This window comes from Molothrus ater, chromosome 1 (assembly GCF_012460135.2).
Source record: "Molothrus ater isolate BHLD 08-10-18 breed brown headed cowbird chromosome 1, BPBGC_Mater_1.1, whole genome shotgun sequence".
NCBI lineage: Eukaryota > Metazoa > Chordata > Aves > Passeriformes > Icteridae > Molothrus > Molothrus ater.
In genome coordinates this window covers 62982824-63006189 of record NC_050478.2, presented here as the reverse complement: position 1 = coordinate 63006189, position 23366 = coordinate 62982824, and the positions used below count along the sequence as shown (strand labels likewise).

Genomic DNA, 23366 nt, shown 5'->3' with positions numbered 1-23366 from the left:
ATCCCTCTCACCTCCAAGCAACAATCACTGATCTGGCTCTTCACCATTCTGTGGTTTTGAATGGAAGCTGCACAGAAAGAAGAGCTCACTGTTTAGAAAACTAGATGCAACCTTCAGCAAACAGCTTCTAGAGCATGAAGTGGGCAGGTCAAGGAAACCATAACTCTGGTTTTCCTTCTTCAGTCATTAGTAAGTTTCATTTATTTACCATATAGCACTGAAGATTAAATTTACTAGACAAGCTATTAAGTGTAAACTGAGAAAAAAACCTCCAACATAACCACAAAATACATGGAAATCTCTTTAGATCAGTAACAATGCTGAGACAGTGCCAAAAAATTTGCAGCATCCTGGCACAATTTTATAATCTTCTGTTTAGCTGCAGTTACAGACCTGCTTCAGAAACCTAAATATTTATACAGATACTAGAAATAAATAGAAAACACTCCCAGATAGAACAGGAAACTCAGTATTAAAGACAACTAATTAAGTCCCTGTGATGGACAAAGAAGTGTAAACAATAAATGGTTCTTTTATTGACAGAACCACGCACAGCTTTTAATAGAGTATAAGCCAATTATCCTTGTAACTACATCAGTTGATTACTGATTCTATTTAAAGGAAATAAATAATGGGAATTTCAAAGTATAGATTTTATTCCTGACTAGCAGGACAGATCTGTGCCATTACCAAAAAGTGCTCTGAAATACAGAGAATGTATGAGAGACAGTTTTAGTTTCCAAGTCGCATGTTGAAACAGGAATGTGCTCTTTTGTTCTATTTTTTTCCCCTCATTTAATCATAATGAAGTCACTTGTGACATTACAACGGTTTCCAAAGCAACAGTCCAGTTAGATGTGATGAACAGAAGATAAGGGTGTGTGGGGAGAGCTCTGTAACTCACCGGTCATCTTGGTGGGAAGCCCAGCATTCTGCAAAAATCATTCCAAAATTCATATTCTGCAAGAATACCTTCACATAACAGGATCAACATTAAAGAAATACAAGGTGAGAGAATACAAGGTGAGAGAATGGGTGTTTTTCCAAAATACATGAAAAGAATGTTTAAATCAGCTGGTCTGTTCCACAGGGAGAACTTAGAGTTGCAATAATGTGAATGATAATCCAATGCTGGCTAGACACATCACCCTTCAGTACTTGACTACGAGATTTCTCAAGAAGTTAAAGAAATAATGCTTTATGAATCCTGAGCAGAAAGGGTAAGGTGTAAGTAATAACCTTAGATCAACTCAGGTGCATATGCCAACCAGACATTGTCAGAAATAGGAGAAACAGAAGATTGTGCCTTGAAAAGCAGGAACTTCAGCATGAGAAATGCAGCCTGAATCCATCCAGAGATACACGTAGTCATATTTCTATAGACAAATTCACCTTTAGGGGTTTCACGAGGTGTGTCTGCAATCTTTCAAAACAGAGTGCTTGAAATGCCATGGATTAACCAACTCATGCGTCTGTGTCCTGGGGCATGTTACATGTATATACTGCACATTAGTGCTCAACCCACAGCACAAACAACACCAAAACTGCACACTCAGCATCATTTGAATATGTGAGGCACAGGAGATGAGCTCTTTTTTCTTACACTGCATTAATACTTCTCAGTAATTCATATTTTTCCAAAGATTCTCCTCAGAAAAACAGTGGTAAAAATATGTTGTAATATTCTCCATCAAAGCACGTGCCTTCCTCATGAAGGAATGGCCTCAAAGTAGCATTTGAAGGAACAATTACCAACAAAAGTAATTGCTTCCTTATTTGTATTTTCTAACTATTGGCATGAAAATTAACCAGGAGTCTTGCCTCAATAGCAGCCCAGTCCTTGAACCAGCCTTCCAGACCTTTTGTACCCATGAGTTTCACACTTCAGGTCAAACATAACACTAAATTACAGTAAATGGGAAGCTCTGTGGAAATGCAGTAAACCTGTTTAAAAAAAAAAAAAATTTTCTCGATAGAACTCCAGAGTTGTAATGATTAGCAGAGATGCTAATCAGAGACCTGGAGAAAAACAACCTCAGAGTTCATTAATTTCTCTGTTTTAAAGGTAGAGAAACAAACAGAGAACTTCAGGAAAAGGTCTAAGTTCTGAATAGTACAATGAGTGCTGGCACACAGTATTTTTGCTTCTAAGAGTACTTCCAACATAGGCAGACACCTACCTGTAAAACCACAGGACCACAAGGGTGTCTGCATCAGATCCCAAAACAGCAAGAACTTTAAATTAAAGTTGCCTTTTATCTACTTCATGTTTTGGGACAAACAACAACAATGGACTAATGACAGCACTCCTGGTAAACTTGGTATCTTGGCTAGTAATTTTCCAAAGGAATAAAATCCATGCAATGCTAATCCCAGGAAGCAGTTTAGTACACCAAAGTAAAACAATTGTTACTGCATTATGAGTAGTTATCTCCTAATTAAGCTTTCACAGGGACAAATAAGCAAACAACTTTGAGAGATTTTGGAAACGTATGTTTTTATTGGGGAAGCCAATAGCAGGGAAAATAATACAGGAAAATCTGGGTGAAATGGTTGTTTCCAACAAACTCAGCAGCTTAAAAGTAGATTTTGCAAACCTAAAATCTCACTAAGCTTATCTTGACTGATTTTAAGAATTGTCTCAAAAAAGTTTTTCTTAAGAAAAATTCATCACTAATAATAACTATATTCCAAAACCACACCTCACACATGAAGAAAAAAGGGGGGAAAAAATCATATTAAAAGAAGAAACTATACTCTATACACTGTCTATACTTCAGCCATCTGTGAGTGCCAATTGCATTTTCATAGTTAGACCTGAGTTGTTCACCACAGTAAAACATACCCCAGATTTCCGTGAATGAAAGATTATTGTTCTTACACATCTTAATTTGGTATCAAAACCTGGCAATCAGGCACATTCACATAAAACCAAAGTTAAAGTGTTATTCCTTGACAGTAGCTCTTCTCCAGAAGGGAGGCACAGCATGCCAACATTTGATTGTCTCTGGTGCTCAACAGCAGCAGACACACCTACACCCAGCCAACCTTCACTCTTTTTTCATTGCCAAGAGCAACACTAGATTGCTGGAAGAAGTGCTAAGAATTCTTAAATACCTCAAGCTTAGAAATATTCTTCCAGTATATCACCCCATTAAACAACTTATGTGAACAACTGTAATCCAAAGCTGTTCCAAAGACATGCTCACTTCATTTTACCTGTAGGTAAAATTGTGTGAGATGCTGGAGACTCTGCCTGCTGCCTACAGGGAGGGGAGGCTTGGAGACCCTGGCAGGGAACAATGAAAAAGTCCTCTGCCCTCCAGGTTTGCTCAGTTGTGTGCTTTACCCACATCCTGCAAAGAGCTCCACAGTCAAAGCAATTATTTAATGGTTTGTTCTCCTCCATGCCATAACCCAGAGAATAGTTAAGTCTGGAAAAAGCTTTAAAAAGAACCCAAACAACACACAAGCAGACGTATTTCTTCAGAGAACAAGTTTCAAATGTTTTTGCATTCACAGAAAGTCAAAACAGACAAGTTACTTTTGTGAACTTTTTTTTTTTCAAACTAATTCCTGAAGAGCTTTAAAAAGTCATCTATTCTTCATCACTGTAAATTACTTCCATAATCTCAGAAAATTGTGATAAGGGATTTACAGCAATCTTCCCTTTCCAATAGCACCAGTGCCTTCTGACCCAATTCCCACTAAATCACCTCATCTAAGCTTCAATTTGTATCACAGGATTTTCCTTCCAATGCTAAACACTGACCATTCTATTTACAACCTCCTGCAGGTCCCTGTGTGAAACCTTGCCTCTGTTCTGCACCTTTGCCACTAGCTGAGGAAAAAGAAAACATTTCCCAGCAATTCTGTCCTCCAAATCTAAGTCACTGATGATTATAATTTACTGTAACTGCACATATTCACTACCTGATCCATAAACCTCATCTCTTTACAAATACATCACTTCCTTCTTGAAGTAAGTTTATTATTTATTAATAAGGTGCTTTTCTTCACATCACAGCAGTTAATAATGTTCAAAGAAATTTAACATTCAGGACTTGGTCTTACAGATACTCAATATATCTTAATAAGTACTAGTAAATGCATTACTTGGGATCTCTAACACTCCACCATGGCACAACAGAGCAGCCATTTATCTTTGCACTGTGATGGAAACTATTACTGCCATCTGTGCTGACTCCAGCTGGTATAGGACTAATATAAAATTCTGTTAGCTGCTCTGAGCTGCTTGTTCAGCTGGCAACAATAAAAGTCAAGCTCATTAACAGCAGTCTTGCATAGCAAAGTTTCTGCTTACCTCAGAGAGACGACTAAGCATCTCCGTGAACCTTTTACCATTTAAAAAAACCCCATGACTATTTACTTGGCACCTGTTTTTAATAACAATCACAAAAAGCCTCACAATTACATGCTGGAGTTTTTTTCAAATATGCCTATCAACTTAGCCAAAATTACTTAAAAAAAAAAAAAAAAAAAAAAAAAAGAAAAGCTGCTCCATCAAGGCAATATACTGTTTCCTGTATACAAACCAAAATAAACTTCTAAAATCAGAGACCTCTCTAATGCTATTAGAGGCAGCTGAAAAATGAGCATGTCTGAAGCAAGTGTTAAGGAAAGAATTTTTTACCACTCAACCATCACTTAATTGCACAATGATTCAGACTTATAATGTCATTTTATAATTTAAACAGAGGAGACAAACTACTGGATTGCTCAAGCAATCTGTCATCTTAAATATACACTGGAAAATTTTATGGTCCTCTGCTTGCAAATTTTAGAACTTTGGGACTACAATCTGGGAGATAGTAAGGATGAAATTTAACAACACTTGTAGTGGGCTTTCCCTTCTCCCTTCTCTCTGAAGTCACAGCAGCTTTACTGTAGGCATCAATAAGCACCAACACCAAGGAAACATAACTTGAACAGTTTAATTTATCTTATGAAATGTACAAACGCAGTAGAAATTTTCTTGTGAACTGTTACCAGCTTTTGATTTTATCATGCTCCCCCAAGACTTTTCTTTCTCACCTACACATTTTGTAAGAAGCCCCCTTGACACAGCTCATAATACACACAGCTTTTTATCTTTTGTCCCCCTACAGCTTCTGTCCAAAGCTGTACTCATCTCAGTGGTCAGCCTTCTGCCTTCGACTGACTCCAATCTTGCACATTTAGAAGTCATCCCTGATTCTTATCTTTCATTAAACTGCTGTGCTCAAATACACAGGGCATACAAACACCAAAGGAAAAGCTACTTTAAAAGAAGGTGTTCCTAGCTGATAGGCATGGGCAATGAACAGAAGTTAATTACCACCTTCTATTTGATATTTAGCAAAATGCGTTATCACATACTTTCTCTCAAACTTGGGAAACCCCATACTGAGACTCAGAAGAAACTGTTCACATTTTAAAAGTTTTCTTACTTACTATAATTCTCTTGATTGACCAATATTCCACCCCACCAGCAACCTGACACACAGTATTAAAGAAAATTTTGCAGGTGTAGTTCTTAGAGCAGGCCTTGAAGACTGAAGATGTTTTCTGTGATACCAGAAACTTGGACAACAGTAACCACCATCCCAGCTTTGTCCAAGCAGCAGGAGGTCAAAGTATTCCACACTTCAGAAAGGATACTGACTTGTCTCACCCACCATACAATCCAGAAACAAGAGAAGAACAGGGTGATCAAAGGCAAAAGGAAAAACCTATCTTGTTTCCTCAAGTCAGGAGATATGTTCCTTCTTTCCTTTAGCAGTTTCTTCCAATAACAAAGTAAATGCACTTCTGTCCTCCCCTCCCCCACCCCAAACCCTTCACTGGACCTGAGCTTTCTGCTATTAGTCTTTAGTACATTATGAAACCTTCTGTTCCTTGTATGAAATTATCCATCTACCATTAGCAATAGTAAAATACCTAATTTTTAATATTTTTATTTAAAACCTAAGTATTACAGCTGAAAAAAAATTAACTGAAATACGAAGATCTCATTGACACTGACACGCTCAGGGCACAGTATTAAACAGCTGAAGGAGAGTAACTTCTGATGAAACTTCACCTGATGTGCAAGGCACTACCTGATCACACTCTTGAGTTCAAGGTCAGTTGTTCATCCAGTTCAAGTTAGTGGTCTACAGTTTCACTCACTTTTCTGTGGAAAAGCTCTGGAACTTTCAGTAGTAAGTTATGCAGTGCTTCATTTCAAAAAGCCAGAAGTAAGAAGGTGCATGGGAGAGATTTAACAACTAAACCAAAGTAATCTGGCCTCTCATCAATTTGTTGAGTTTCAGCATTCATTCATTCATATCTTGACCTTTTAAACTCTTAATGTTCAATATGAAAAAGCATCCACAATACATATTTCTTCTTCAGAAACTACTTCAGGTTGGATCTGCCATATGCAGAATTATTAGATCACAACAGACATTTTAATCATCTTACCTCTCAAAAAGAAAACCCACAGATCATAATCTGATTTGACCTGTTAATTACTTGTAATTGATGGTACCTTTACTGAATGAAGACAGCTGGAACACTTTGTTCAAGAAAATTGGGAACATGATGAAAAATATCCTTCTGACAACAAGAGCATGCTCAGAAGTGATTAATCCTCACCTGTTTTTGAAGTCTCAGAGAATTAAGTGCTCAGAAAAGGCAATTCTGACAACGGGATGGAAAATAGGAGCTATTTGATGTCTACTTTAAAAACATTATATCAAATATAAAGAAAAAAATCAAGCCCAAACTAAAACCAGTAATGCACTGTTTTTACAGCACTTTAAAATCACAACTGGTATACAACCTACAGAGATCTACAACTTATTACTGCATTTGTTCATTAAAACATCTGGATTCTTCTTTTGGTTTTTGACTTGTAAACATTAAAACTCTGAAAAGAAGTATTTAAGCTTTTGCAGCCTTTGTTACCAAAAACATCCCCAACAAAATAAAAGCCAGTTCAAATGTAAATTTAAGAGAAACATTAAAAATCTATTTTAAGTTTGAATTCAAGCTTGTCCCATTCCCCAAAAACACATTTCACACAAGAATGCCCAGCCCAACTCCTCCTGTAACTCCTGTCACATGCTTCACCAAACCTCTGATCACCAATTTATTCCACGCGTTGCTCTGCACATAAACACTGCAATGTGCTTGAAACAAGTCCTAGCAGGTTTTGCTCTGAAAAATGTCTAGCTAGGATTAACAGCTTCTCTCTCCACAGAACTTGTCCAGTGAATTTGCAGCAGCATGCTGGCTTTGGCAAAATTACTATTCTCATATTCAAAGCCACTAAAAGAAAGATGGATACATCTACTTTTCTACCTCAGCAACTGGTGTTAAGCTCCAAGAGATACAGTGACAAGCAGTACAGACACAATGAACTGACAACAAGAAATAGGGAGGTAAAGAATCTAGACCCTAAAATTCCACAGGGCTATAATAATTAACAAAAATTGATTCTACATCTTTTCAGGTCCTATCATAGTTTAAAGGTTGTACTGACAAAATCAACAACTTTGCCACCTAGTTCCTGACACAGTTTACTCAAATATTGCCAGTCATCATAATCACCTTCCCAAACTGACTTCCTACACTGTGCAACTGTCACATTTGTTGACAGCAGACATCACAGGAACTCTGACTGGCAACCTGCATGGCATGCTGCTGTCAGAAAATACTTTTTTCCTTACACAATTTGTTTCTCTCTACACAGGCTTTGGCATTTAAAAACACGTGTTTGAACAACATGCAGTATTCCCAAAGGAATTTTACCCAAAGCCTACATACAGCTCAAATATTTTAAAGATATGATAATCCTTCTTTCTTAAAAACTTGTTCATTCTTCTTTAACTCCTACTGGAATCTTTTTTCCCCTCATTGGCTTGCACCTAACAATACCCCATAAAAATGGTTTTTTGAGCTGTGATCTCAGACTGCAGAGACAGGTTTCTCTTTTTATATTTGTCTACATCGAGTGGAACACTGCTATCACACTGAAAGCCAGAAGTTTTTTTGAAATATCTTCCCACTGCCATTACCTGTGAGGATTTTAGCCATGTTGCAGATTTATTGTGCAGGTAAAACACCCAGACACTGAGTCCAGCCAGATTTGTTGTTGGTTTTGGTTTGTTTTTTTTTTTAACTCAGGGCATAAAACAAAGCAAAGAAGCGGCAAAGAGACAAATCAATGCCTAAAAATAGAGAAGGTGCATGGACCCTTTCATGCTGTGGAAAGTGCCTGATTAGGTACTAAAAAGGGCCCAGCTTCAGCATTGATATAGTGAGCCAAGGAGCACTCCAGGTTAAGAGAGGGAGGATTTGAGAATGAGAGAGTCTGTACCATCCTGCAGAAAGGCAGAGGCCTTTTCATTCAGCAGCAGCGTACTAAGCACAGCTGCAACATGAAAAAGTTATTCCGTTATAAGATTTGTCTTATTGCAGCAGAAAAAAAAAACAACAAAAACCAAAAAACAACCAAACTCTAAATTAGATGTCTTAAAATCAAATCAAGCTGTTAGGCCTGACATGTTTCAGAGCAGGAGAAAGATTTTTACCAATTAGCATACAAAAATATAAATACAAATCAGTTAATAATATGAAAAAAATCCAGTCCCTGTCAATGAGTACTTACTATAAGGGAAGTTACTCAGAGGAGACACAGAAAGCAGACAAAAGAGCTGAGACATGAGTGACACACACACACTCTACCATAATCACTACAGATGATTAAATGTAATCAAAGCTTCCAATTTAGAGTAAGCAGCAGAGTGCTGCTGGGAGTTGCTAACATCATTCAAGCTTTATTCTGAAGCACCATCATTTCTGGAGATAATACTTTACATGGTATCTTTAAAGAGCATGGGACAATGCAGGTAAAAGGTCAGGAGAACAAAGGGAAGAAAAAGGCAGAAGTTAAACTTGAGGAGAACAGAAAAAAGCATAAACTTTATCTATGGATCGGCTTGCACAGAAATTATGGCACTTAGTTTAACTGAATGTGTTTAAAGAGCCTGCAGGGTGATAGGTCAGGCCTGGCTACTGGGCCCAGATCCCTGCATGCTGACCCAGAGACTGCAGGAGAGTCTGTGGCCTGTGCTGGCACCCACTCAGAGGCGGTTAAGAACGGAGCTCTGGGGTTCTGCACCAGCATATGAAGTGTTCACCAGTGATGCTGTACTGCAGTTACACAATGGAAAGTCTCTTTCACAGAAAGAGAGAACCATGAAAAATGTATTCTGCCCTGATGATTGATTTAAATACACCGGTTGATCTTACTGATTGAGCTGAATGTTAAGTTTAAAGCACAGTTATTTGCAGTACCAAGAGAAAAACAATCTGTGAGTGTTACCCCACTTTTTGGCAAAGTATTTCAACTACTTCATTGGTATTCAACAAATACAACTTTAAGTTTGTACAAAAACAAACTTTAAGTACTACTTAAGACACACCTTTATAGTTCCATTTAGTACCATCTGTGTTGCAATTGCAGCCAGCTCTACCACTCATGATGGGAGTAGGCTGAACCACTCCGGAAGCAGAAAATCCCAGACAACAGAGTGTACACTCAGAGGCATGTTGTGGTATTACATGTTGGGGTTTTTTTTGTTTCCCAAACACCAATTCAACACCATGGTGGCCATTAGATATCTCTATACAGCCAGTCCTCACACATGAGTTTTAGGAGACTCCCCAACAGTTCTGCCTTGTTACCTGAACACGTGCTCATCCTGCACTGCACCTGAACCAGGAGAGCAGTAGTGGAGGCCCACACCCAGCTACCTTTTGCCCTTTCCTGTCCCTGGCATTGCTCTTGACTCCAACACTGCCACAAACACCAGGTACAGAATGGGCAGCACAGGCTGATGAAGCTTTGCTAGACACCCAGACTGTGGGAGTCCAGCACTGAGTCTCCTGATGTGACTCTGCACGGGAGGAGCTGAGGCCCCACAAAGCTTATCAGCTAAACTTCCAAGACACTGAGCCGCAATTCTTCTGTTTCAGGAGCTGCAACTCAGCTAATTATCTCTGCCATAAATAACCCACAGCCTAAATGATCTACCCAGGGATCTGCCTGCATAGTGAATAGAGTTACACAAAACAAGCAAGAAGAAATAAAGCACAATTACATGTGGTCTCTCAAAAAGTTGACAAAAATTCTTAGAAGAGAATGAGAAGCCATTTATTAAGGAACAAGAAAGATTCTGAGGAAGCAGCTCTGTCTGGAACACTCTGAAAAGTCATATGAAAGGGCACACAGGTTCTGAGCTCTGATAAGGATTGCATTAATTAGGGAGCAGCATTAATGAGGTCAGCAGTTCTGGGTTAGTAACACTAGGATAAGAATGTGAAGGAGCAACATAGATAAGGAATAATACTGCAAACAAAACTCAGGTTTGAGCACAGCATTAAGTCCAAAACTTAAAAGTTTATCACACTGATTCTTCAGTGTAGCTTTTCCACTTTGACCATCATCACGAATATTTTAAGTCAGAGCAACCCTCAAATTTCAGTGTAATAAGGAATCAGCTGTTTCCTTTTTTGCCTAAATAGCCATTCTACTAAAAAAAAAAAAAAGGCTAAGACATGATGTTTGATCAGTAATTCCACACCAGCCTAATTTATTTTCATCTACACACCTGCAAACTGAGACATAAAACTGAAAGAGCATGCTACAAGAGAAGCAGCAGCTAAGGCAGGTATCCTATTTCAAATAATTTTTGATTAACGGTACTTTAAGAGAAAAATACTACAAAAATAACTCACACCAACCAGCCAAAAATGCCATAGGAGACCAACACAAAGCAGCCTTTGCTCCTTCTGTTAAGAGGAGAAGATCTGCAGGGAATTTATAACTTCTATTTTGGAAGCAAAGTAGAATGATAATTACAAAAGTATTTAAAATAAGAAATATTTCCACCATTATTTGGGGAAAAACATGCAAGTTTCCTAGTCAAATCAAACACTTACTTTGAGCTCACTAAACTCTGACATTGCTTGTTACAGCCACTAGACAACAGGCTGTCAGACTCTTATCACTTCCAAATGTTTCTTGAAATTAATGAAATTAGATAGATTTAGCTTTTTCATTTCCTACACAACAACTGCTTATTGTCAATATTCCTACTTTCTTTCCTTGCTACACACTGCTAATGAAAAATTCCTCACTCAAAATTCAGTTCTGCAATTCCTTTTTATAATATCCCGTTTCAGAGTCCACAAAGACCCAGCATTTACTTTCACTTTTCCATCTGAGCAAAGGCAAGCTCATCTGCCTCTCTTTTTTGAACCATGATGAAGATGCCAATACCTTGAGAAAAACATTTGGACCATGAGATCCTTCAGAAGTCATCCTACAACAACCTTCTAGACAAAGGATGACAGATTAAGATCAATTTGATTTAGACAGGTTTTAATAAAACTAGTTTCACATCTTGGTCATGTGAGTACAAGAGTGTTTTCAAAGTCTGTTTGATCTATCTTGCACATGAGCCATGGATTTCTTCCTTATTCAGGTAAGAAATTCTGAAATAGCCACCAATAGTACAGGTCAAAAGAACCATAACTTATAAAATACACATGTTGCAAAACACTAAGGGCATTCAGCCTGCTCAACACTGCCAATCTGTATTTTTGGGTTTCAACTAGCCCAAAGTTGCAAGAGGACATCCTGAAATTCCAAACAGAGGTACACCACATTCCTCAGAGCGCACACAAAACTTCTATCTGTGAGTGTAGATGGCAGCAAGGACAGAATCAGTATTTCTGACAAAAAGAGTGCCACTGTCACATTCACAACTTCAAAACTGAAACTTCAAGAACAACTTGAGAGGATGCAGGATGCCCCAAGGAGCAAACAAGGAAGGAGAGATTAGACTGACATCTATCCTGGTTCAGTACTCATCCACCACACCCTGCTGGGAACTTGAAAATAAAACTGTCAAGAGCTAATTTCTAACTTTCACCATGTGGAAGTCAGACATCTCCCTCCTTCAGCACCCAGCAATTCTGACAGTAGAGAGGAATCCAATCATGGAACTGCAATGCTAGGAGAGACAGAAATCTACTAAATTTATTAAAAGATTCAAGTTACTGTTCCATTGAAAGGCACCTGAGGAGAGCACTTAAATGCTCATCCTCAAAGACACTTCATCATCCTTTCGATGGACACACAAGTTGTCTCCCATTAGATTACTTCACAGTCAATTTTAAAAGGTTCTCATCCATGACATTTAATGTAATAAACAGTAAAAATTCAGTGTTAAAATATGGATTACAGCCATGCACTAAAACATGCCATGGACTTAGCTACAATGTTAAAAGCATCTCAAACAATAAACATTCTAAGGACTTGGAAGCTCTTGACAAGGAAGCTACGTAGCAAACTACCCAGTGTTCAATGGTCTGTTTACAATAACTGATTTTCCTTTTTGTTTTCAACTTGGATCTCAACCAGAACACCCATGAAGACTAGTACCACCCCAGAGAATGCCAGGTTTTCAGGAGGATGAAAAGAAGCTTCTTTTTTTTTTTTTTTTTTTCCGGGGGGAGAGGCAGGAGAGGTTATTGGTTGGTTTGATTTTCTCCAACAAGTATTTTAAGGAGTTTCATCATGTTGCTGGACAAACATTTCTTCAGCTCTCTTTTGCTTTTCACTGTCCTGGCTCCCAAGTATCCTTTGCCTATATATTCTACTACATCAGCAGCAAATCCATTAACAAGCCATCTCTTGGGTTACCTTATGTGTCAGTTTCTCTGCAGACCCTGAAGCAGCAATTCTCAAGGGCACTCCTATCAAAAATGCAGGTACAAGCATTAGTTTTACACTGGAAGAATTAGAACTATTCGAAAACTCCTTCTTTTTAAATGTCATGGGCACTATGAAAAGTACTTGTCTTTCAAAGAGTTTGCTTCAGAATAGCATATCTGCTGTGGACCCAGAAAGAAGCTCCAAACCAGCAAAACACGAGTGCTGGGATGATGGTCCATTAGACACTTTCCAGAACCATATGTTTATCTCAATGTAATAAAACAGCAAAGTGCAGGAGGTCTGCAAATACATTTTGCTCTTACTCCCTTACATAACTGCAGAGGTCTCTTAAAAAAACATATTCAAACTCAACTACTTGTTGCTGAGCATTCAGAGGATACATAAGTAATGCATTAATGTCTCCAGCTACATATAGTGAATAAATGAATGTTTCTCTGTTTTACCAAATAGCCAGTTTCTATTTCAGTCTGATTTGGTAGATAAAATTATCTGAAAGTGTATTTGAGGTCCAAAAGAAATTGAGAAGTATCTCAAAATAAAGAATGACAACACAGTATGACCAGAAGGAAAAAATACCAAAACTCATCAAAATGTTTAGGACTTGCATCATTCAGGGAGGTGGCACTACTGGGCCAAAACAAGTCTGGAGCACTGCAGACTCACTGTGTATCTAAAAACTCACATTGATAGATGCTGACAAAGAAACTTTCCAAAGCAGAACAGGACGCTGCTCATTCAGGGCCATAAGGCAGCTTTGCCAGTAGAGAACTTCCACCAGCTCTGTGCCTCCACTGGAATGCTCTGTTGACTTATCTTTTGCAAAAGCTTGTCAACTGTAAAACAAGCCTGCACTTTTGAATCACAAAGTAAAACTGAACTTAAAGTAAATATTCAACAAGAATAAGAACTCTGAAGTTTTAAAAATTACATTGCAACCAGCGCCAGTAAGCATACAAGTCAATTTATTTGGCAGATAAATTGCCCCTTCAACCTTACATGATCCTTTTTGCTTCAGCTCTGAAAGAATCAAGTTTATGAAAGGCCACCTCAGCTACATTGGACATGATTTCAATAACGAAGTCAGACAGAAAGTGGAAACAACATGAGAAGTATCAAATCCTCAGTTTCTTATCTAAGATCTGCTGTTCCTTGTCATCATGTAAGAATTATTAAGCAAAACAGACTGTTCCACATACTAGTATTTAACACTAGAAAAATTATTGCAGTAGTTCAAGAGACAGATTCAGAATTTTGAAGCCTTACACTAGAAGAAAATTTAATCTTGGCTAGAGGCTTTTGTACACTATTTAATTGGGTTGACATTTGTGTTTGAAAAGAGACTGTGGAATAAACTGAAATGTAAGCTCAATAAATAAAATATGATGTGGTTTTTTTCATTGTATTTGTAAGCCTAAAATATTCTCTAATACAAAGAAATTTCAGGAAAAAATATTCAAGTGTTGACATTTTCAGCAATGTGTTTCTAAAACAAAGCATCAAGTTACTTTATAGAAAGTTTACAGTTCACAATGCACCCTGGCACTTTTTGAAACATATGGAGCAGTATCTCCAGCCACAGCAGCTGCTTTGATTCATGTTTATGAAATGCTTAAAATTCTTGGAATATACATACACAATGCAAAAAGAAGATGCTGCGACACCATGAATCTCCAGTCACTACTAGCCCGCTGTCTATGCTGTTACTGAGCATGAAGAGGCAGCAGCACCGGCTTGGTGGAGACCAGTTTTTAAGAAACAGATGAGTACAGAACCTGCTGCTAGTGCACAATGAGCCTCTCAGCACCCAACTGCAGCATCATCATTAACCATGCTAGTTACCATGCACTAACACAAGCACCCAGAAATGTTTCAGGCACACCTTTCCACTGCTCTGCTGACTGATGCGCCTCAAAATAAGCACTGTACCATAAATAAACACCAAAATATATTCATGGGTTAACTCGTCAAAACAGTAGTTGTGGTATAAATTTCTGTCCTGAGTTATAACACTTAAATAAGAAAAAAGTCACTATAGGATGATAAGCTGCCAGGGACTTCATGAGGGGCTGTGACTACAGATTTCCCTATGGTGATCCAAGTGAAATGAGATAAAACATTCAAATTACCTCCTATTGAAAAAGTTCCACCTTACAAGCCATTAGCTTCAAATTATCCAAAGATGATGTAGGAGTATTTCTACAGGATGTCTCTATTTCGAATGCAACAAAATGCCAAAATAAGGGTGTGTCCGGTAACTACAAAATATACTAGTTAAGGATATGATTATGAATTTATAGATGTTTTGATGGCTGGGGGTTGGGTTTTTAAACTAATAATTTTATATTAGAAGGCAACTATCATAAAAAAAGGCCAGAATTACAGATGATAACACTAACCAAGCACAACATAATAAGAAAGCCACTTACTCACTTTTCACCCAAAATGAGAAATTACATAAAGGGACACTTCTCTGGCATTGAAAACAGCTTGTGTAACTCCTGCTCTTCATCAACATGGATAAGTTGAGCTGAAGTCATTGATTTTCAACTCCTGTCAGCAATGCATTTTTCTGGTTGACCTTTATTTCTAAGATAACTTACTGAGCTTCTCTATCAGCCCCAAGCAAACACCAGTCTCGAGCTTCACATAGAAGAACCAAAAAGGCACACATGATCACCCCAAGCTCCATCAAATCTCAAACTCTAATGACCAATTTCATATAAACATACAATGTCAGGTACTGGCTAGACAAATGTATGGCCCTTGTACTGCCTCTTGTAACACACAGAGCAAAATTACTACCAGGCAAGGACACAACTGTTTTAGTTAACTTGGTGCTTTGGGTCACAAGTTAATTTAAGAGTTGAGTCCTGGGGTGCACATCATTGCACAGCAGGGACCTTTTTGTTGTGGGCTGCACTCACTGTCTCCAGCCAACACTTTACACTTCCTTAAAGAGCCTACTTCAGTCTGCCATCAGTAACAGAAATTCTCCCAAAATATCAAACAACCAGAGACATTACTCAGTTAAGCAAGAGCATCTGCACAAGCAGTTGGCATCTCGCTAGAGCAGGCAGTAATTGTTTCCATTAATAGATTCAAACCATGCCCAGGGCAGGCCAAATAAGCAAAGGCACTGCAGTACTTTCTCATCATTAAGGACAGTGTGTCTGTGCAGGATACACTGGCACTGCAGCCAGAGGCAGCCACCACTACTCAGTCTGCACCAGAGGAACGCAGGAGTTTAAATCTGGTAAAGTCTCAAACACAACAGCAACAAGTGCATTTGTCAATTTAAAGATTTAGCTCTAATCTTACTACTAGAAGTAGCACCATGCTGAATGGCTGAACAGCAGCTGCCTGCCTGCACATGCTGCCCTGCAGGCCTGATCAGACTGAGAAGGGATTCGCTTTGTCCCTGACGCTTTGTGCCAAGATTCACACCCCAGCTCCGCAGGCACACAGAGCTGCACGGAAGGGCAGCTGGTGTGCACTGCTGCTCCCTGAGCTCAGGTTCTGCAGCACCAGCACTTTTAAAGCACTTCCTGAAGTACCTTGAATCTAACCCACATCTGGGTTACACCATGTTTACAAGCATCATTTAACTCTAATTTTTTAACTATCAAAGTACAGTGAATTAGAAGTCTGGAGTCTTACCACATGCACATTTAACAAACCTACTAGATGCACAACAGAACAGAGAATCTTGTTTTCAAAACAAGACAACTGTCTCTGTTTACACTAAGGGGGTAAGGAGGTGAAAATAAAACTTTTTCCTTTAGGCCTTATATCCCCCCAAAATGGACAAAAATCCTCCTCCATTTTAAGAGGGCTGCAATTTTTTAAAATTCATATTTCACTTCAATAGACAACATATTCAAGGTGTAGTGACTAGTAATCCAGAGCTCAAAAATGCCCCTAGCTGCAGAAATAAACATATGCATGCATAGCTGTACCTTCTAAACACAGAAGCTAAGCATGTCTATAGGCCTACTGATCTTTTTACACATATTTTCCTGTCCCACAACATAGGTACTTCCAACATAGCAAAAGGGAAAAACTGGGCAGGTTTGAAGCTGCACCTCATTCAACTGTGTTCTACTCAGAAATATTTGAACATAACACTCATAGTCCAAAAGTACAGAACAGCTACAAAGCAACAACTGCCTAAACATGGTCATTCAAAGAACAGTTTTCCTTCTCTTCAAACACGCTATCTATTTTTATTCTGAAATTTTGCCAGCAACATACTACAGGCTGCTTACCCATGATCCCAACAGCTTTCAACAGTAGTTTCCTCTAGGAATCACACTTAAAGAGCAAATCACAAGGTCCTATCAGCAGTCTGGATTTCATAAACATAGTAAAATAATGGATGTTGCATTTACTCACAGTTCAGGTCACCTCATGAAGAACCAAGAGCCGTACCTACAGTATTTTGGGCTACAAGTCTGTGTCTCATTGTGTTCCAAATTACATGGAATTTTAGAACAGCAGTTTCAAGGAACTGCATTTAGTGTTGCATCTGAGGCATGAATGGATTAAAGCAATGCAAATGTAGCTCCCAAAACAACATTTTCCAACCACACATAATTCAAATCCATCTCCTCTGCCAAGGTTCAAAGCTAACAGTTCACATCCTGAACACTGATGTCTAACAGGAAAGTTACACAGGTCAAAGTCAGATTACTTTTACAATTTCCTGCAAAGATAAAAGTTGCTGCCTTCTACTATTTTATGATCCACTTCTGACAGGTGATAATTTGAAGTGCACACATCAAAGGCGTGATCAGGTCAGTCATACCTTCAGATACAGAACTAATTAGCAACTGTCCTATTTCAGCTTCCAGAAGTTTCAGTTTGAAAAAGTTACCATTATCATGAAGGCCTCCAACAGCGCTCTTCTCTCGCCTCTGATGTTACTGAAAGCAAGATATTAAAAAAATGAAGTACTGCAACCACCAAGGGAAGGACTGTGTACTAAAGGCCATCCAAAATTATGTTTTCTCCAAAGCAGAAGGTGCAACAGCTGTTTTCTGGAAACAAGAGTTTTAGGACAAGCTGCCTAGGGATGAAATCTGTGCTTCAGATATTAATCTTTGAAAGTATTATGACCTACAAAAACTAGATAGACTCACATACACATCTGTTCCCAGCTATTTATTTTATTAAAGAGCTTAAACCTATGAAAAAAACAAGAAAGCCCCCATGTATTCTGGAATCTTCAGTCATTTAACACTATAGGAAGAGGGTGTTTTTAAGTAGAATTGGGCTTTGGTGCTACTTGTCTTATCAAAATGAGGATGGAAGAGGGCAGAACAAACAAGTCATAGCATGGTGGGGTTTTTTTAAGAGTTAAGACAGGCAAGAAAGATACTTTCAGAAAAAAGTGAGATTTTGAGTTCAGCTCTACAATCTGAGGACACCTTTCTTATTTTCTGCTTTGAGATTTTTATTAAGGCAAAGTTTGCAACAGGCTACTGTGCTCTAATGGAATGAATTGCCCAATAAACGAATTTGTGTTTCAGTTAAAACTACAGATGAAATAGCATTTCAATTCCACTGTTTCCATGGTTCCTTGTTTATTTCTGTCAAGACAAATATTTTGCTTACTGAAGGAAAAATCATGTCATGAAGAACTGTTATCAGAGAGCTAAAATAAAATTTTTCAGATCCTATGTGTTAGAAAGTGTAGCTGAAAGGAAAGGAAGGAAAGAAGGAAAGCATATTTTAACAATCAGAAACAGAGGAGAAATCAACCCAGCAAGACCTCATTTGTCCTACTGAAAAATAACATCTGTAATGTAAAGTCAGATCTTTAGCAGATATAGAGATGTGAAATTTCTATTGTAAAAAATTACTCAATCATTTTGCAGGATTGTCTGTGACTCTGTAATTATCTCATAGTTACATTTTAATATGGCACCTTGTTGCCAACAACCAAATACAAACATTTATAGCAGGACAACAGGATGTATTCAATTGGCTTTGAAACATAATACCCATATAAGTTAGGATGGGTTTTTTTCTGTGGAGAGTACTTTGAAAAAGGAAATTCAGGCTGCTAGGTAAAGACAGGAGAAAAATCAGAGAGCTCCCAGAAACTTTCTTCTTGGGAAGAAATGGCAATCTATATTGGTTTGGGAAGGAAATGCCTGAGAGACATGAGTGGTAACTAAAAGAACACACAAGCACACTTCAGCACATATAAAGGCAACTACTGCTACCAGTAAAAGCAAAACATGGGTTAAAGGTATGAAGTCCAACAATGAACTTCCAAATACTTTGCCAGCACCAGAGATTATACCTGATAGCAGTTAATGAAAATCATTCCCTTTTGAACTCTGTCTCCTATTATTTCAGTTGATAAAGATTTTCCTGTGCCTTTTAGACTCAGACTGTTCAGTTTTACTATGTTCTGGTTTTCCTCCTTCATTAGTTTAGAACACTGGAAGTCATGTGCCTGTGGGCAACAGCAGGCCTGCTGCTTATAAAAAGACAAAACACTTGCATTCAATAACAATTACTATTTTGTAGCTGTGTTTGTTACGGTGTGAGTGCTGTGTGGTCTAGCAGCTAGAAGACGCAGTCAGAATCCTGTTCTAATTTATGGTTACAACTTTACCTCTAATACATAATGAAAGTTGGACAAATGACAGCACTGTCTGGGATTTAAGGCCTCTTACATCACCTGCAAAACTAGCATTACTTGCCCATCTAAAATCCTTCAGAACTATCCTTAATAATGCCTAAAGACTAATTAAAATAATGCAACTGAATTTAGATTTAATTCAAAAACTCCATACAGCATAGACAAAGCTAGTAAAATCTGATTTTACTAACGTTGGATGTTCTTCCAAGAGCAAATTTTTATAATTTTATAGTTATTAAAGAGTTACCTAATTTTACTTTAGAAAATTCTGTCAGTAGCTTTTAAATTATATCTGTGAGAACAAAGCAAATAAAGAGCATGGTCCTGAATTCTACTCCCTACACCCTATAGTCTCTTGGCTTCAGCTGAATTAAAAAAAGCAGCCCTGGAAACCAAATTTGCTTTAGAAGGCTACTTATTCTTATTCCAAAATGCAGCACAAACTTGTACTTCCATTCAGCTAGAAAAGGGAAATTTCCATATAAAAAGATAAAACGCAAAAAGGAAAAGGTAAGACTAAACAGAATATTAAAATAATGCATAGAATAGAGAAAGACCAATTAATCACCCTAACAAATTAAATCATTTTTGCAATGACATGGTTGCTCTGAAAGAAAAATCCAGTTAAGCTATATAAAAACAAGCCACACAAAGAAAACTAAAAATCCATTTGACATCTCTAACCCTGCCAAGGCATCAATCCAAGTACAAGCAGCAACTACTCAGCAATTCAGAGCCAGTCTATACAGACACTCTATGGTGGGTACACACAGAAGAACAGAATCCATTCCTCATCATGAGAAATTAAGCTGTTTATATTGAGTAAAAAATACAAACCAGCAGTTTAGCACTGAAGGAAAGGTGAGGATGTTCATGAGGCACTGGAAAGCCCATTAGCCACCTTGACAGGTTACACACAATGTCTGCCATTAAGCAGGCACCCAAACTATCTGTTTGCACTAATGAGAGTTACTTCTGACCAGTATTTCTGCCTGTTCTTCCCCATAACACATCTGGCAGTTGTTTCAAACACACAAGTTAGCAGCCAGCCAAATTCCAGCCTCACACTGTGCTGCAGGCAGGACAGCTATCCCTTGCCAGCACAGCTGCCGACGGTGAGGTCGCACACAAGCGTCACAGCTCACCCATAAGGCTCTTGACATAGAAACAGAAGCCAGCTCCCACCCAGAGAATCTATATATTTTATAGATATTAAAGCCTGATAAGCGCAGGACACACAAGCTCTCAAAAGACAGTCACTGCACATTCTCACTGAATACCTGCAGGCCAATGTGCACAACAAGCAAAATTCCATTACCAGATCTTCATTAAACTACCTGGCTCTTAGTCTCTTGAGTCTATCGAAATAGATCAATGATTTTCAAATCTTATTTTGTGTTTTTGCTTTATAAACTCTATGTATATTTTATGTGTCATACTTGTTCAATTCCACTCTAATTTTTTCTTCTTATTACACCAGTGTTGTGATAGAAGCTATATACACACTTCAATAAACTCCTGTTTATTGAAAAAACAAACAAACATACATTCTAAAATAAAATAGTTTTTAAAAACCCCCAAGATTTCCATTTCACAGATGAGCTACTAAGACCCAGAGAGGCAGCACAACTTATAGAAGATCACACAAAGATCTTTGAAAGAAGCAGGAAACAAGCACAGATCTTTCAAGATGCAGGCCAGCACTTTAGCCACAACAATGGTTCTGAAGACAATGCAAGTTGGATCTAAAATAAACTGGTGTGATTACTGCTATATTCTAGTACATGGGTTAATGTGAGAAGCACCTTCACACCTTGGACATGTAAGAATACAAAAGGTCTCAGCCTTTTCTGCTGGAAAGCTACAAAAGTATAATACTCAGCAAAAAAAAAAAAGAAAGAATATTCTCACACTACATTTTCTTCATAACTATTACAAACTGAGTCAAAAATATTTTTTTAAAAAGGCTTAAGTAGTAGGAAGGTGCTAGGTTGAAAATCTCTATGCCCATTCAAATGATTTCTCACTCCTTGGCATTAAACGTGTTTAACAGGTCAATTGAACTTGAGCAGTCAACAGGTAACCAAGCAGATAAGAATACAAGGTAACTGAACACACGAGCATAGGACATAACTATTGCCTTGCACCTCCCTGTCTTTCCCCACACTCCCTCAAAGGAAAGAAATCTTTTCCTGTTCTGATCTATTTTTACAGTCTAGTGCATTGGTATTTTGGATTTTTTCCAAGGGTATTCTTTACTGGGGCATCACAACTAAATGCCAGATTTCAAAATTATTTTAGCATATTCTCATAGGCTACTTCACAGAACAACACTGAATTAATAAAGGATCTAGCTATTACAGCCTTTTCAAATGCAAATAGGTTAAAACCTAGTAAACAAAGTTAGATATTAAAAAAAAAAATCAGTAGCATAAAAATCAGATTCTGCTTTTTGTTCCCCCATAGGTTACACCAAGTTGTTAAAAGCCTACACGCAAAGGAAATTTCTGAAAACAGCACGCACAGTCTAGGTCCTTACCTACTCAACAGTTTATTTTTTGAGCAGTCAATCAAGAATCAACTTCTGTACCCGGGAGACTAACGGGGATCTTCTGTCTCCATACCGGGTACCTCCGACTCCCCCAGGAAGCCAGGTAAAGAAACTACCTTTACATCCCACGGATACAACCCCAACGCAGCAGCCCCGGTCAGCGCTCTGCAGCTGTCCTTCGCACTGCAGCCCCGAAAAGCACCGAGCGACACCCTGGGGACCCCGCCACTGCCCTGACAAAGCCAAGCGAGGCGTCTGCGAGGGCGAGGCGGAGGAGCCGGGACTGGGCTTCCACTCGGGGCACGGCGACTCGGGGTTTTACCTTTCTCCTTGCTTGGCGTTGGAAGGCGGCGGGTGAAGCACAGTCTGGTTCCCTTCCATCTCCACGATGCACTTGGTATTCAGGTCCAGCTCTGCAAGGCGACACGGCGGGGGGCTGTAGCCAGGGCGAGCGAGCGCAGCCCCCTTCTCCCGGCACGCCGCTGCAGCTCGGCCCCCGCCGGCTCCCCGGGAGCGATGGGCTGGGCCGGCGGCCGAGGGGGCTCGTCCTCCGCCAGCCCGGGCAGAACGCGGGGGGACTCCGCGCTCCGGTGCCGCCCCCGCCCCGAGATGCCCCCAGACCCCGGTTACCTCTCTTGTTCATGGGCCGGACCCTGACGGCAACTTTCACCTTGGTGTCCGACATCTTCCCCGCTCCCGGGAGCGGCGGGCGGGCGGCCCCGCTCAGCGCCGGCGGCGGCAGCGACACGGCGGAGCGCCAGCGTCCATGCCGGGCCGGGCGCGAGGGCGGAGGGCCGGGGCAGGCGGGGAAGGCGACAGAGGGAGGGAGCGAGGGAGGGAAGGAACGGAGAGGAGGAGGAGGGTCCGGCGCCGGGGAGGGCGGTGGTGGCGCAGCCCCAGCCGCCTCCTCACTCAGCCGCGGGCCGCGCCGGCGCTGGCTGCCGACGGGCTCGCTTGCAGAACCGCTGCCGCCGCCACCGCCTCCCTGCCAATCCCCACCGCCATCTTCCACCTCCTCCTCCTCCCGCCGCGCCGCCGGGAGTGCGGGCGCCCAGGCAAGCGGCGAGAGGGTGGGGAAAGGCGATGGCGCCGGAGAGCGACGGAAACACCCGAGCGCCTTCGGAGCGGGGGCGTGGGGAGACTCCCTCTTCCCCCGCCCCATCCTCGGCCAGCCGCTGCTGCCCAGGGAGCAGGCGCGGAGGGATGCGCGCTGCGCGGGAAGGCGGCGCCGGCCGGAGCGGGGATGCGGCGGGAGCGGGATCCGCCCGTGGGCCCTGCCCGACAGCCACCGTCCTGCCTTGTGCAGGTGTACGCCGCCGCCGCAGACACCGGCCTGCCCCACTGTACATCGAGTTTCCTTGGGGCAAGGA

The 23366-nt window shown here is 40.0% G+C and overlaps 1 protein-coding gene across 3 annotated transcripts in view; it reads right to left on the bottom strand.

Annotated features, from left to right (window-relative positions):
- The window catches only part of KIF13A (kinesin family member 13A), a 105512-nt gene extending 82422 nt beyond the window's left edge, over positions 1 to 23090 (bottom strand). For 2 of the 3 annotated variants that reach the window (XM_036401020.2, XM_036401029.1), the window contains exons 1-2: positions 22627 to 23089; positions 22319 to 22409 (exon numbers count right to left, since the gene is read on the bottom strand). In XM_036401020.2, the coding sequence (XP_036256913.1) occupies positions 22319 to 22409; positions 22627 to 22681 (146 nt within the window). In that variant the 5' untranslated portion in view covers positions 22682 to 23089. Of the gene's footprint in view, positions 1 to 22318; positions 22410 to 22626 lie in introns of all 3 variants that reach the window. The other variant, XM_036401037.2, reaches the window with a different exon arrangement.
- Between the last annotated feature and the right edge of the window lie 276 nt (positions 23091 to 23366).